The sequence below is a fragment of the Tetrahymena thermophila genome (genome assembly GCF_000189635.1).
Source record: "Tetrahymena thermophila SB210 genomic scaffold scf_8254803, whole genome shotgun sequence".
In the NCBI taxonomy this organism is placed as follows: Eukaryota; Ciliophora; class Oligohymenophorea; order Hymenostomatida; family Tetrahymenidae; genus Tetrahymena; species Tetrahymena thermophila.
The window spans coordinates 920,506-934,530 of record NW_002476559.1 but is presented as its reverse complement, the minus strand read 5'-3'; the positions used below and the strand labels follow the sequence as shown (position 1 = coordinate 934,530).

The window sequence follows — 14,025 nt, the reverse complement described above, 5'->3', positions numbered from 1 at the left end:
AAAAATAAAATTTTAAATTGAGCTATCTAAAAAATTAAACATTTTTAAGTTCTTTAAAAAGTTTTTAAAAATGATTTAATAAATAAAATTAGCTTTTTATAAGATAGATGTAAGTAATTAAATAGTTAAAAATTCTAGTTAAATAACAATAAATTGAATAAAATATCAATCAAGTTTATCTAAATTACAATAGCTGATATTTCAGAATATAAGGTGTGAACATTACAAACAGGAGCGTTAATTACACTATAAAATTAATTTTAAAAATTTTTGATAATATTTATACAAGTCTGTAAAAATATTTTTGCCGTAAATAGTATTAGTTTTCAATTTTCAAAATCAACTAATTAATTAATTATGTATGATATAAATTGTAAAGCACATTCAATTCAAAAATCAATAAAAATTTACTATTTATTTTATATATTTAAATTAAAATAATTTGTTTTATCTCCTAAATAAAATAAGATTTTTAAACAACAAAAATTGATAAAAAGTAAAATTTATTTATATTAAGCTATAAAATAAATCTAATAAGGACTTTGGTTAAGAAAAAACAAATATATGACAACAAAATCATTCTTGATTTAGACATAATTATTAGAATTTTAGCTGTTTTCTTTATTAAATATTCAGAAAAATATAAATAAGTAATTGCTTGCACATTTGAATATAAATGAATCTGTCTGTCTATAATCTTTAAGTAATTACTATAAAAAAACAAACAAAAAACAGTCTGTTACTATATTCATTCAGTCTTTTACTACTTATAAAAATAAATGTGAGGTATGTAGATATAAAGACTATAGTATAAGTATTGGTGAATTTTAGATATTTTAAAATAAGTTAATCTTAAAATTAACTACAATAGTAAACGCAACATTTTCAACAACAGGGAAATTACTTATGCTATAAAAGATCTTTATCTGTAAAAAAAAAACAAATTTATTATAAGATAAATAAATTATTATGAATAAAAAATATAATTTTTACCATTCATAATTTTTATTTTTAATTATGCAAATTTTGAAATATTGATATTAAAAAGAGTAGAATTTGTTTGTTGAATTAGAATAATTAAATATTTAAAACTTTTAAATATTTTTACAATTTCTAAAATACTTATATAAATATACCAACTTAAAAATTATATTATTTTAAGATCTTTAAATGTATGTATGTATATATGTATTCTCTTTAAAGTTTAATAAATAATTTCTTTTTTTTAGATAAGATTTATTTATTTATAACTTTAAAAAACATCAAAAAAAAGAATTTTTCTAGAATTCAGATTACACAAATTAATATTTTAAACGTTAAAGTTTCTTTTTTAATTTAGACTTATTATTATTAATTATAGAAAATGTTTAAGAATTTGAGAGGGTATATGGGTTTTTCGCTCTAATAATAATTTAACAAATTAAAATGTAGTCAAATTTTTAGGGTCTTTGGAAACAAAAATTTTTTTCATTTCAAACACTGGTTAAAAACAAATCTAAACTATTTTATCGATTTATTTTTCATTCGAAGCTGAATTAATCATACATTTTATTATTTTAAATGAATAAAAGTAAAGGATTTTGTTAATTTTATTTTTTTTATTTGGAGATTAAAGGTGACAAATAATAGAGCAATAACATTTTCAATTAAATATAATAAAAGAATTCTGCTTTTTAGTTCTTTTTATAAGTGATTTTAAATTTCTTTTATATGTTTTTAATTAGAAAAAGAAGTTTTAAAGATAAAATTATTGATTATTTACAGTTTACATTTAATTATAAATTTGTTTTTTTAACTCTTAAAATAAATAGTTATTCTAAAATATATAAAAAATGTTAAATATTAAATTATTTTAAAATAATTGAATTGTTCAATAATTATTCCAAATAATTAAAAATTAAAATTATATTATTTGTGATTTTTTTTTTTGTTAATGTAAACCAAATAACTAATTAGATTCATCATAAATTTATTATAATCGAAAGGAATATTTCTAGAAATATTTTTAAACATAAACTTACAATAATAAAATCGAAAAGATCAGAACTAATCATCTTATGATTTAACATTAAATTTCATCTTTTAAAATTACATTTGAGTTAAAAAGTTAAAAATAGACAAAATTTCATTATTAATTTATTAACACGATGAAATAATTCAGGCATTTATTTTGTTTGAATCAAACTATTTTATTTTATTGTTTATTAAGAATTAATTAAAGATTTTAAATTATTTGTAGAATAAAAAAACATACTGCCAAATTTATTTTTCAGGACGGACTGAACTATAAGGTTTGAATAGAAATTATCAGAAACAAAAATAAATAAATAAATTTGACATTAAATTCTGTACTTAAAAAACAATTAAAACAAAATAATAAATAAATAAATAAATAATAATAAAAAAATATAAATCTAAAAGATGAGATCTTAAATTCTTATTACTTTAGGAGTTCTAGCACTTATTTCTACTACTGCCTATCTTTTAACTGCTGCTAATTATGAAGAGAAAAATTTAAGAGCTAAAGATTGTGTTGAATATAAATTGAGCCCAGATAATATAGACACTATTTTAATTAACAATTGCTCAACTCCTTAAATAATCAATGTAGTTTACTATATCAGCCCTGGTAAAAATATGTCTGAAGGAACAAGGTGTTTAAAGTAAGGTGAAGAAGCTATACTAATAGGTGGAGAATATTAAATTGTTGAATTGGTTCATGAAAAATGCAATCCAATAAATTGATTGAGATTTAAAGTTAGTTTTTAAATCTAACAAATACTTTTTTAAATAAAATAAAGTAGAAATTATATTTTTTCATTATAAATATTGTTTAAACTATTATTTTTTTATTTATCGTTAAAAATAAATATTATTTAAAACTAATTTATTTCAATATTTCTTTATTATTTTAAATGATTTTCAAAAATAAATAAATAAATAAATCCTCTTATATTTGCACCCACCTCTATACAAGTTAAACTACCTTGGTTTATTTTTTTTCTTATAATTTTTAAATATGGAGGGAGATTAATACATTTATATTTTTATCAAAATTGGAATAACTATAGCTTCATCTTTATTTTTTATCTAAGAAGTTCTGAATTTTTAAATTATAAATAAAAGAGTGAGTAATCAATCAATTAGTTCTATTTACATGAGTGTAAAATATTTAAAATTATTTTAAAAAATATATTAAAAATATAGTATAAGAAATACATAAATACGCTAAATAGAAAATATATATAAATATTTCAGATAAAATATTTATTAATATCCTCAGAATTATATTTTACTAATTATTTATTTATTTATATATATCATTATCTAAATATTTAATAAAACTCAAAATTAGATTAATAATCAATCAATCAATCTGGTTATTTTAAATGAGTAAAATAGAAAAATCACTTCAGCTTATTTCAAAAAAACTGTCTTAGGATTTTCTCTCATACGTCAATAAAGGTGTTTCTCCTTTCCATGTTGTTTAAACTTCAAAAGAAAGGTTAGTCAAGCATGGTTTTACTCAAATCAGCGAGAATGATAATTGGAATATAAATAGAGGAGGCAAATATTTTTTTATTAGATCAAATAGTTCTTTAGTTGCTTTTACTGTAGGAACAAATTTTGATGCTAACGATACTGGATTTAAGATTATTGGAGCACATACTGATTCTCCTTGTTTAAGACTAGCTCCTTTAAGGTACTTATCTACAAAATCTACTCACTACTAAAAATATAGCATTCCAATTAAAACGCTAAAAGTTTTTTTTAATAAACTAATAAATAAGCAAGCTTACAAGCCAAGAATTTAGATAAGCTGGAGTTTGTACTTATGGAGGTGGTTTATGGCATACATGGTTTGATAGAGATTTGACTTTAGCAGGAAGAATAGTTTATGAAGATGAAAATAATTAATTTAAGTCTGATTTATTTTTCCATGAAGGAGGTCTCTTTAAAATTCCTAATCTCGCTATTCACTTAACAACTGCAGATGAAAGAGGAAAATTCACTCCAAACTTAGAGAATCACTTGAAACCAATCTTTTCTTCTGAGGTTTATGAACAGTTGGTGAATATGCAATCAAAGAATGAAAACATAGAAGGTATTCATTTAGCTATTTTAATAGAAATTTGAATATCTTTATTTAGATTTGTTAGTTACTCTTAAGTAGAAATTTCTTTATTTTATATTAGGATACTTAAAAAATAATCACTACTCTGGTCTTCTTAATCTAGTAGCTGATTAAATTAAAGTCCCATCCAAAAAAATCATTGATTTAGATCTTTATTTTACTGATGTTCAGCCTGGCACTCTCATTGGATTGAATTAAGAATTTATCAGCTCTCCCAGATTAGATAATCTTTTCTCTTCTTGGGCTGCTCTAAGAGCAATTACACCTACTGAAGTTGATACTCCTGAAGTAGAAGGTGAAAACTAAAATAATTCAAAATATATCCACATGATTTGTCTTTATGATCATGAAGAGTGTGGTTCTTAAAGCTTTTAAGTAAATAAAATAAATATATTTTATAAATTAAAAATTGGTTGATATTTTTTAGCACAATTAAACTTTATTTTATCAAAATAAAACTCATTTTATTTATATTAATAAGGTGAAATTGAAAAATTGTTGTATAATTTTATTTTTTTTATGTAAAAAGGGAGCTGGTAGTAACTTGCTATAATAAACTACGGAAAGAGTTTGGAAGATTTTAGCAAAAGACAGCAATAATGTGAAATCAGACTCATTAAATAAAGCATATTTAAATTCATTCTTAATATCTGCTGATATGGCTCATTCAGTACATCCAAATTATTGTGATCGCCATAAAACTAATCATTAAGTTAAGTTAAACTCTGGAATTGTTATTAAAGTAATTTTTTTTACAATCAATGAATTTCTTTTTTTTAATAAATTAACAATAAAAAGATAAATCACAATTAAAGATACACAACTGATTCTGTAAGTTCTGCATTAATAAAAGCTGTAGCAAATGATATCCAAGTTCCATATCAAGAGTTTGCAGTTAAAAACGATAGTCCTTGTGGTAGTACAATTGGCCCTATTGTTTCATCTTAAACAGGTATCAAAGCTGTTGATATTGGTGTTGCTTCATGGGGAATGCACTCAATTAGAGAAACGTGTGGTGTACTTGATTCTTATTACTATGTCTAACTTATGTCTCACTTTTTCAAGTCTTATGATAAGATAGCTCCTTCTCTTTTGAAATGCTGACTGAGCCTATTAATTTTTAATTGTAGATTACAATTACATTCAATATTGGTCATATTAATTAGATAGTTAATGACACATCTAAGAATATTTATATTTTAAAAACAAACACTTTATTTATACATGTATGAATGTATTTATGTATTCATCTATCTAAATTAGTTTTATTGAAATCAAATATTTAGTTATATAAATAAACAAAAAAATTACATTGATTAATTTAATTATTTATTTATAGTAATGATTTCAATCTAAAAAGCGCTCGGTGAAGGGATCGAACCTTCGACCTTGCGGTTAACAGCCGCATGCTCTAACCAGCTGAGCTAACCGAGCTTCACATTACTTTTTAAAAATATTTTTTAGGTTTTTTAAGTTAAAATATAAGTTAATATCAAAATAATAAATATTCTTTATTCAATTGAATTAAACTATTTCTCATTAGAATATTAATAAAAAGCGCTCGGTGAAGGGATCGAACCTTCGACCTTGCGGTTAACAGCCGCATGCTCTAACCAGCTGAGCTAACCGAGCTTTATATTTTTGTTCAACAAATTTTTTTTAGTCTTTAATTCAATTTACTTTAATTAAAGAAAAATATTATTTAAGTTACGTTTCTACTAATATATGGCAAATTAAAACCATATCTAAGTTAAAAAAGCGCTCGGTGAAGGGATCGAACCTTCGACCTTGCGGTTAACAGCCGCATGCTCTAACCAGCTGAGCTAACCGAGCTTTATATTTCAATATTAAATATTTTTTTTAGATTTTAATTCAATTTATTTTAATTAAAGAGAATTATTATTGAAGTCGCTAAACTTAGGTAAATTAAAACCATATCTAATTTAAAAAAGCGCTCGGTGAAGGGATCGAACCTTCGACCTTGCGGTTAACAGCCGCATGCTCTAACCAGCTGAGCTAACCGAGCTTTATACTTTATTTTTATTAAATTTTTCTAGTGACTTTTTCTATTTAACAAAGTTAATTAAATTATCTGTTAATTAAAAAAGCGCTCGGTGAAGGGATCGAACCTTCGACCTTGCGGTTAACAGCCGCATGCTCTAACCAGCTGAGCTAACCGAGCTTAATAACATAAATTAAAAAAAAAACTTAGTGTTTAATTCATTTAATTTAAAATAATTAAAAAAAATTAAAACAATTTTTTCAAAATGATTTTTTTTTCTGAATAAAAAAGCGCTCGGTGAAGGGATCGAACCTTCGACCTTGCGGTTAACAGCCGCATGCTCTAACCAGCTGAGCTAACCGAGCTTCTTATAACAAAAAAATGAAAAATATTAAATATAAAATAAATTCTAAAATGCCTAAAAAAAGCTTTTTTTCATTATTTCGATAATATTTATTATAAGTTGTATTTTTATAGAATATGAAACGAAAGATAATAATAATAATAATAATTAATATGTTAATACATTTAATACAAATATTATATTTACATTTAATAATAACGAGTTAATTAATTAATAATATTTATTATAAGTTGTATTTTTATAGAATATGAAACGAAAGATAATAGTAATAATAATTAATGTGTTAATACATTTAATACAAATATTAAATTTACATTTTATAATAACTAGTTTATAATGTTTATTATAAGTTGTATTTTTATAGAATATGAAACGAAAGATAATAATAATAATAATTAATGATTTAATACAAATATTATATTTATATTTTATAATTAGTTAATTGATAATATTTATTATAAGTTGTATTTTTATAGAATATGAAACGAAAGATAATAGTAATAATAATTAATGTGTTAATACATTTAATACAAATATTAAATTTACATTTTATAATAACTAGTTTATAATGTTTGTTATAAGTTGTATTTTTATAGAATATGAAACGAAAGATAATAATAATAATAATTAATGATTTAATACAAATATTATATTTATATTTTTTAATAACTAGTTAATTGATAATATTTATTATAAGTTGTATTTTTATAGAATATGAAACGAAAGATAATAATAATAATAATTAATATGTTAATACATTTAATATAAAAAATATATTTATATTTTATAATAACTAGTTAATTTATTAATTAATTTTTTTAATAATTTTATTTATTTATTAATTTGTTTGTTTGTTTCTTGCTACACTTTTCTTTGGTTTAAAATATATTGTAATAAAACTTAATTATAAATATTATTTTTTATGGAGTTGTTAAATTAATTGAATAGGAATTTGTTTAAATAAACATCCTATTAAATAAAAGTTTATTTTCCTTCCTCTTTATTTATTTATTTTATTTTTTATTTTCAGTTTTTAGTAGCTTTCATTTAAAACTGCTTTGCATATGATTGCTTTGTTTTGAGATAGAGGTCTTTTGGTGTGCTAGGTTATTTTGTTGGTGTGATAGATCTAGAAGCACTATTTGATTTTTGTCCATTTATTCTTAATTAAGGTTTGAATGTGCATTATGCTGCTTCTTCATTTCTTATTTACTACATAATCTAATTTTATTTGATTAGCTTTTGCTCCTACCATTATTTGTTTCTTTCTTGCACGTTTAACTGATTATTTTTAGGTTTTGCTTAAATTTTACCATTTGATCTAATATTAGAGCTACTACTACTGTTTGACATACCATGATAATTATGAAGGCTATTTTTTGAATTTTCTCTTGATTTTTATTAAATTTATTACTAAATGTAATTTTATCTCATTTCAAAACTTTTCTTCAAACTCTCGTTTGTATAGTAACGATGTGTGCCATTTTATTCATTTTAACCTCCATTAATATTTTTTGGGGAGTTAAAGTAATTTATGTTGAGATTTTCTTAATTCACACCATTAGCCTTAGCAAACGTTTCTTTTATCAAACTTTCAAAATCTTTATTTTGTTAACCATTTTTTTGCTATTATTAAAGGAGATGCTTTATTTTTAATTTATTATCAGTTGAATTTTTTTATTAGCTTATGCTTACTAGATCTGCAGCTGAGTATTTTTAATTCTGGAGTACTTTGGCTTTTTCAGTGCTGTGTTCACTCAAAATATCCTAATCCTCTTCTTAGTGACCCTTTTATATCTTACTCTAATATTATCTACCTGTTTGAGTGCTTTAAACATGGCTTTAATTTTAAGACTGCTAAGTACTCAAAGTTTATTAACTGCTGAAACTTTATTTATAAAATTTTAAATTAATTATTTTATGAGCATTAATAAAATTTGTTATATTAATTTTTAATTTTTTCGGCTTATTTATAATAAAATATAATTTGAATAATGCATTGTTAGTTATTTTCATTAAATTAAAGTCAAAGTATAAATTATTAATAAAAAATATTATGAAGGATTATTCGAAATTGATAAAAAAAAATAAATATTTTGTAGTCCTTCTTATTTATATATTTATTTATTATGAAAAAATAATAATTAAATTAATTAATTTACTTGTTTAAGTAGGATTTTGCAAGATTTTAGGACTAAACTGAGTATGCATTCAAAATAAGAGGTTCTTTTTAATTTTGTATTTAGTTTGAGTTTGCATTAGAAGTTGTATAATAAGATTTGGTTGAAGAGTGGTCTTTAGAGTATTTGCTGTTTGTTGAGTCACTTCTTTCGTTTGTATTCGTTGCAGGAATGTAGTGTGAGTGACGCTTATGCACATCGTTTTAAGGTGATTAGGTGTTTAAATTGCTGTTTTAGAGTTAAACATTCTACTTTTAATTATTTGTGTTAGTTTTTTTCTTAGAGTTGAGTAAAAGTTTAAAAGTATTTTTGTTAATCATTGGGATATTTTTAGTAGGATTTTGATTATAGATGCGATCAAGTTCTTCTTTGTGGTGCTAATATTTCAGACCAGAGTTAATTAACTTGTCTTCTATTTTTTATTTATTTGTTACTCTGCTTGTATTTTATAATATTTTTTCTGACCCTTTGCAAATCAACTTTTCATTTTATAAGCTCTCTATTTCTTTTATTTCGTCTACAATCTAATGATAAAATATTATTAATCTTTTATTTATTATATTAAAAATTAATTTTACTTATTTGTTTCTCATTTCAACTGTTTTCTAGTTTACATTTTCCTTCCATGAAATCAAATCTGTCACATTTCTGACTAGATTTTGAGATTGAGGTCTTATCTTTTTATAATTTGAAATTATCTGATTGTTTTTAATATAAATTTAAGCAAGCAATTAATTACATTTGGAGAGTAAGGATATAGAATGTCTTATTAAATGATTTCTTCTTTTAACTGTAATTATTTTTTTTCTTTTTCTCTTAGAAATCTTTGATTTCTATCGTAGACTGATAGGTTTTGCTCATTTTTTTGGGCTAAAATATTTGATTTAGAAGATATTTTATGTTTTTTCATTGCTTCATTTACTTGAATAAAATATTGTTTCTGCATTTCCTATTTTTAAATCTAAATAATTTTTAATAAAAATGTAAATTTATTTGCAATTTAATTAATTACTTCTCTCTCTTTAGATTTCTGTAGCAATCTATCTTCGATTGGTTGGTATGGTTTTTCAACAAAATTTGACTAAAGTGATATTTAAGACTTATTTTCCACATTTTTTTATGCTGATATTTCTTAATTTTAATTTTTTTAGTACATTTATGATTAATGAAATGAAGTTTGCTTTGATTGATTAATCTGCATCAATTTTTTTTCAACATTTTAATACTATTTCTGAATAAATTAAGGTTAAAATTGGTTTTGTTCTTGAATGTAGGATTGATGATTTTAAATTGAAGTTAATCCATCATTTTATTGATTCTAAATATTGAGATTAAAATGAAGTGGCTATTTATTATTAAGTTAATCTTGGTTATTTTCAATTAAATTTTGAATGGATTTGTTATTATTTGGGGCTTATTGAATATTTTAATTACCATTTCTTAAGTTTTCAGTAAAAGAATGTTCAAGAAAAGGAGAATTTTAAGAGAATTCGTTAAAGAATTAAGAAGTTGAATGAAGCTAATAAGTAATATTGTGATTATTTGTATTATTAGTGTTATTAGTGTTGTTGTTTTATGTTGTGTTGTTTATTTAGCTGCTATTTATGTTATTATTAGAATTGCAAAAGCGTCTAGCTGAAATTATTTAAGAAGCCCTGTCATTGATACTGTCTTCTTCTTATTAATTATTTCTCTATGATTTATCACAGTAAAATGTATTACTTCTTTCACTTATTTCGTTGAAGTAAGTTCTAAATGTTTTTTTTCCTTTAGCACTATTAGGATTATTGTTAGACTAGTTTATAGAAGATATTCTTGAAAAACTCTCATTAATATTCTGGTTACTATAGTTTATTTTTGAAAGATCATTTACCATGTTGTTAATATTGCTGCTGTTGTTTACTTCGTTATTATTCAATGCACTTTTGTTTAAAAAAAGATTAGAGGAATCAGCTTCGATATATTGTCTCAAAGAAGATACATTATTTGGATTCTTTCTTTCTTATTTGTTATTATATGGATTAATTTAGTAGTCTGATAAATCAACTTATTAGTTAGCACTTGGGTTATTTCTTTAGCTTTACTAGCTGCTTTAATGGAAAGAGCTCTAAATATATTTTTAAACTAGCTATTGAGCCTAGTTTAGAGGTTTTGAGCCTGTCTAATGTAAACTATAAGCAGGTTATTTAGAAGTTACTGGTTTGATAGTTGTGTCTTAATCATCAATTTATTTATTGTAATTATCAGCTGATGTATTCTATTCATTTGGTATATACTAAAATTAGATCAATTTATTATTGTTATTATATCTCTCTGTCTAAATACTCCTCTCATAATAATATCGATCACTAGTATTTCCTATTTGGCAGTTTCTCTCAGTTTGGATGTTTCTTTCTTGAGAGTTACTGAATCCTTATTAATTAATACCATAAATATTTTTGTTTCTCTCAATTGCAATAGTCTTATCAGTAGCTGTGTTCAATTTATCTGTGTTGAAAAGGTTTCTTTGTGTAGGCTGTTGATCTTAGCTGTAAATAGAAGCAGAATTATCTGTTGAGACAATATTGCTTGATGCATTCCCTAAAAAGAAATGAGTGAATTTTGTTGGCTTATATCCAGAGTTATTAGATTGAGAAGCTTAACTTTATCCTTTTTCATTAGAGAGATGTTATTTAACTAGTTAATTATTCTATTACATTTCCTATATTTCATCTTAATCATTATTAAGGTATCTTGAACTCTCTTTCTTTTATGATAAATCTATAACACCTAAGATATTAATATTTGTTGGAATATATTTCTCTTTTTCAATACTTCTTTAATTTTTATCATTAAATTTTCCAGTGTCATAAATCTACTTCGATTAAAGAGGCAAGTCATAATTTTTGTTCTCCAAAGTAACATTTTTAAAATTGATTTAATCTGTTTATAAACCCTGTTATTATTAAAGCTATTAAAAGGAATTTTAAAATAGAGTAGTCTAAAAAGTATTATTTTGTTCTTCATTTTAAGATTGGTTTGAATTATAATTTTGTAAATTGCTCATTTGTAGATTTCCAAGATTATTAATTTTATGAGAATCTTCATTTTATTTTATCATTTAATTTTAATCTTAGCTCTTCTAGTTAAAATTAGAATTGCTGAAGTTCTAAGTGTCTCTTGAGTAAGAGGAATCCTTTTATCCTACTCCGTTCGCATTGAAAGTAGAGAAGTTTTAAGGGTAAAATATGATTTAATCTATTTCATTTTAATCCTAGAAGACCTGACCATTTTATTAAATAATTTATTTTTCTACATTTATAGTTTCTCTTTTGTTTTCTTCAACTTATTTTTCTTCTTTTGGTTGATCATTTCTCCTGAAAAAACTAGAAGCTTTTTTACCTTTACAATAAAAAATATGATAAAAACATATTTATTGAGTTAAGAAATTATAAAAAACAATTAAAATGATAACAAAAGCCAATCAAATTAAATTAATAAATTGTTGTTATTAAATAATAAATAGTTTAAATACTTTTCTTGTTAATTTTTTATGCTAAATCAAATTAACATCTTTTTATTTAAAATGCTAGTAAAATATTTAATTCAAAATAATTGTTTATTTTTAATGGTTTACAATTTGTATTTTTCTTTAAAATTTCTTCATGGAAACTAGGTTTAAACAATTGATAATTTTCCAAAATATTGGTTGACATCCTGCCTTTCGTTTCTCTTTCTTCAATTTCTTGCATCATTTTTTCATACTCTTGTTCATTTATATAGTCATATTATTCGTTACTATATTCTGAGTTGTCTTGCTACTCCATCATATATGAATAAAGAGAAGGATTTTTTTCGAAACGATTTTGTAAATTAGGGTTACACAAGTTATTTTTTTTGAAGATTTAATTTTGAATTTCTCCTTCATCCTTGCTTTATAATATTTCAGGCCTTATACTAATGCGCTTTTCTATTTCCGTTTGAGCATTATCTTAAGAATCTAGCATAGCTTTAACACACTACGATTAGCTGAATTCATAATAGTATTAGTTCGAATTACCATTGTTTTAATTTTCTTTATCTTCTTGCTCATCATTCATATTGCTTAACTACTCATTATTGTATGTATTCTCCAATAAAACAAAGTTTGATTGCTGATTATTTGCATTGTAGCTTTTAAGCTATGAATTGCTTTCTTGGAAAAGTTACTGCTGAATTTACATTTCCTTTTTTTAATCTTAAAGACATTAAATTCTGCTTAAGATAAATTGATTGCGACTAAGATCAGAAGGATTCATTTAGCTTTATTATTTACATTTGCGACCCCTTTAATCATGTTACTCTATATCTATTGTGCTATCTTCTAATTCAACTATATTCAAAAAATGAATAAAGTAATTAAAATAAAAGTTTCAGACATAAAATGTTCAAAGTTAAAATTTCAAAGCTATTGCAAATAAGTTAAGAAAAAAATCTGCTAAAAGATTACTTATACTGCATCTTTGCTCGCAGGTATCGCTGCCAGACTAGTAAATCATGGGTTTATTTGAATAAATTAAATTGCAATCAATAATTAAAGAATTGAATTAATAAGATTTGATTGATAGTATTTTAAATTGTTCAAAACTGAAAGAAATATTAAAAGAATCCAATTATTTACAAATAACATTTAAATAAATTTTTGTTTTATTAAAAACACTACCTTATTCATCTAATTGATAAGTAAATTAAACATCAATTTTTCTCTAATCAATCATTGATAATTTTATTATTTTTTCTAATAATTTTTTGAAATTAACGTTTAATTTGCATGGAAATACTTTACTTTCTTATCGCGTAATATCTTAAATCAATCCGTTGAAAGTAATACATAAAGCTTCTGCTACGCTAAAAATTCCTAAACTTTTTTAAACTAAATAAATACTTTTAATATTTGTTAATTTTACTAATTAAATTGGTTGCTTTCTAAATATTTAAGCTTCTTGTGAAAGATAAATTGTATTATTTATAGGTCCATTCTTATTATAGTGCCAACCTAGTAATTAATTAAATTCATGTTATTGACTCAGTAAAAATTCCTTAATACCTAAAGCTCCAATTTAAAAATAAATAAAGAAATTCAAACTAACATGCAAATATTTGCAAAATTTTTAAAATAATTTTTTAAGCAAAATGAAAATAAATTAAATATTTTTATGATTTGAAATTATTTAAAAATAGCTTTTATTAAAAAAGATTGGTAATAATCATTCATATTAATTGCGCTTTAATTTTGTAATACTTTTTTCTAGAAAACTTGTATTAAAGATTTGATTGATTTAATATATTTTAAATATCAAATACTGAAGTAAAATATAACTAAAAT

At 22.6% G+C, this 14,025-nt stretch overlaps 3 protein-coding genes across 3 annotated transcripts; 2 read left to right on the top strand and 1 right to left on the bottom strand. All coding sequences in view use genetic code 6, as the record gives it.

The window, feature by feature from the left end:
* Window positions 1–2,421: 2,421 nt before the first annotated feature.
* Window positions 2,422–2,745, top strand: TTHERM_00011130 (transmembrane protein, putative; the record flags this gene model as incomplete). Its single annotated transcript, XM_001008192.1, has 1 exon — window positions 2,422–2,745. One exon carries the CDS (start codon window positions 2,422–2,424, stop codon window positions 2,743–2,745), a length of 324 nt encoding a protein of 107 aa, XP_001008192.1.
* A 644-nt stretch (window positions 2,746–3,389) lies between these two features.
* Window positions 3,390–5,239, top strand: TTHERM_00011120 (aminopeptidase I zinc metalloprotease; the record flags this gene model as incomplete). The annotated part of the gene is made up of 5 exons (XM_001008191.2): window positions 3,390–3,703; window positions 3,792–4,105; window positions 4,197–4,510; window positions 4,665–4,877; window positions 4,934–5,239. 5 exons carry the CDS (start codon window positions 3,390–3,392, stop codon window positions 5,237–5,239), a joined length of 1,461 nt encoding a protein of 486 aa, XP_001008191.2.
* A 2,288-nt stretch (window positions 5,240–7,527) lies between these two features.
* On the bottom strand, window positions 7,528–13,294 carry TTHERM_00011040 (hypothetical protein; the record flags this gene model as incomplete). Its single annotated transcript, XM_001008189.2, has 7 exons — window positions 13,150–13,294; window positions 12,298–13,032; window positions 9,694–12,062; window positions 9,421–9,642; window positions 9,260–9,358; window positions 8,664–9,205; window positions 7,528–8,389 (listed from the first exon to the last, which is right to left on the bottom strand). Exons 1-7 carry the CDS (start codon window positions 13,196–13,198, stop codon window positions 7,528–7,530), a joined length of 4,878 nt encoding a protein of 1,625 aa, XP_001008189.2. The 5' UTR covers window positions 13,199–13,294.
* Between the last annotated feature and the right edge of the window lie 731 nt (window positions 13,295–14,025).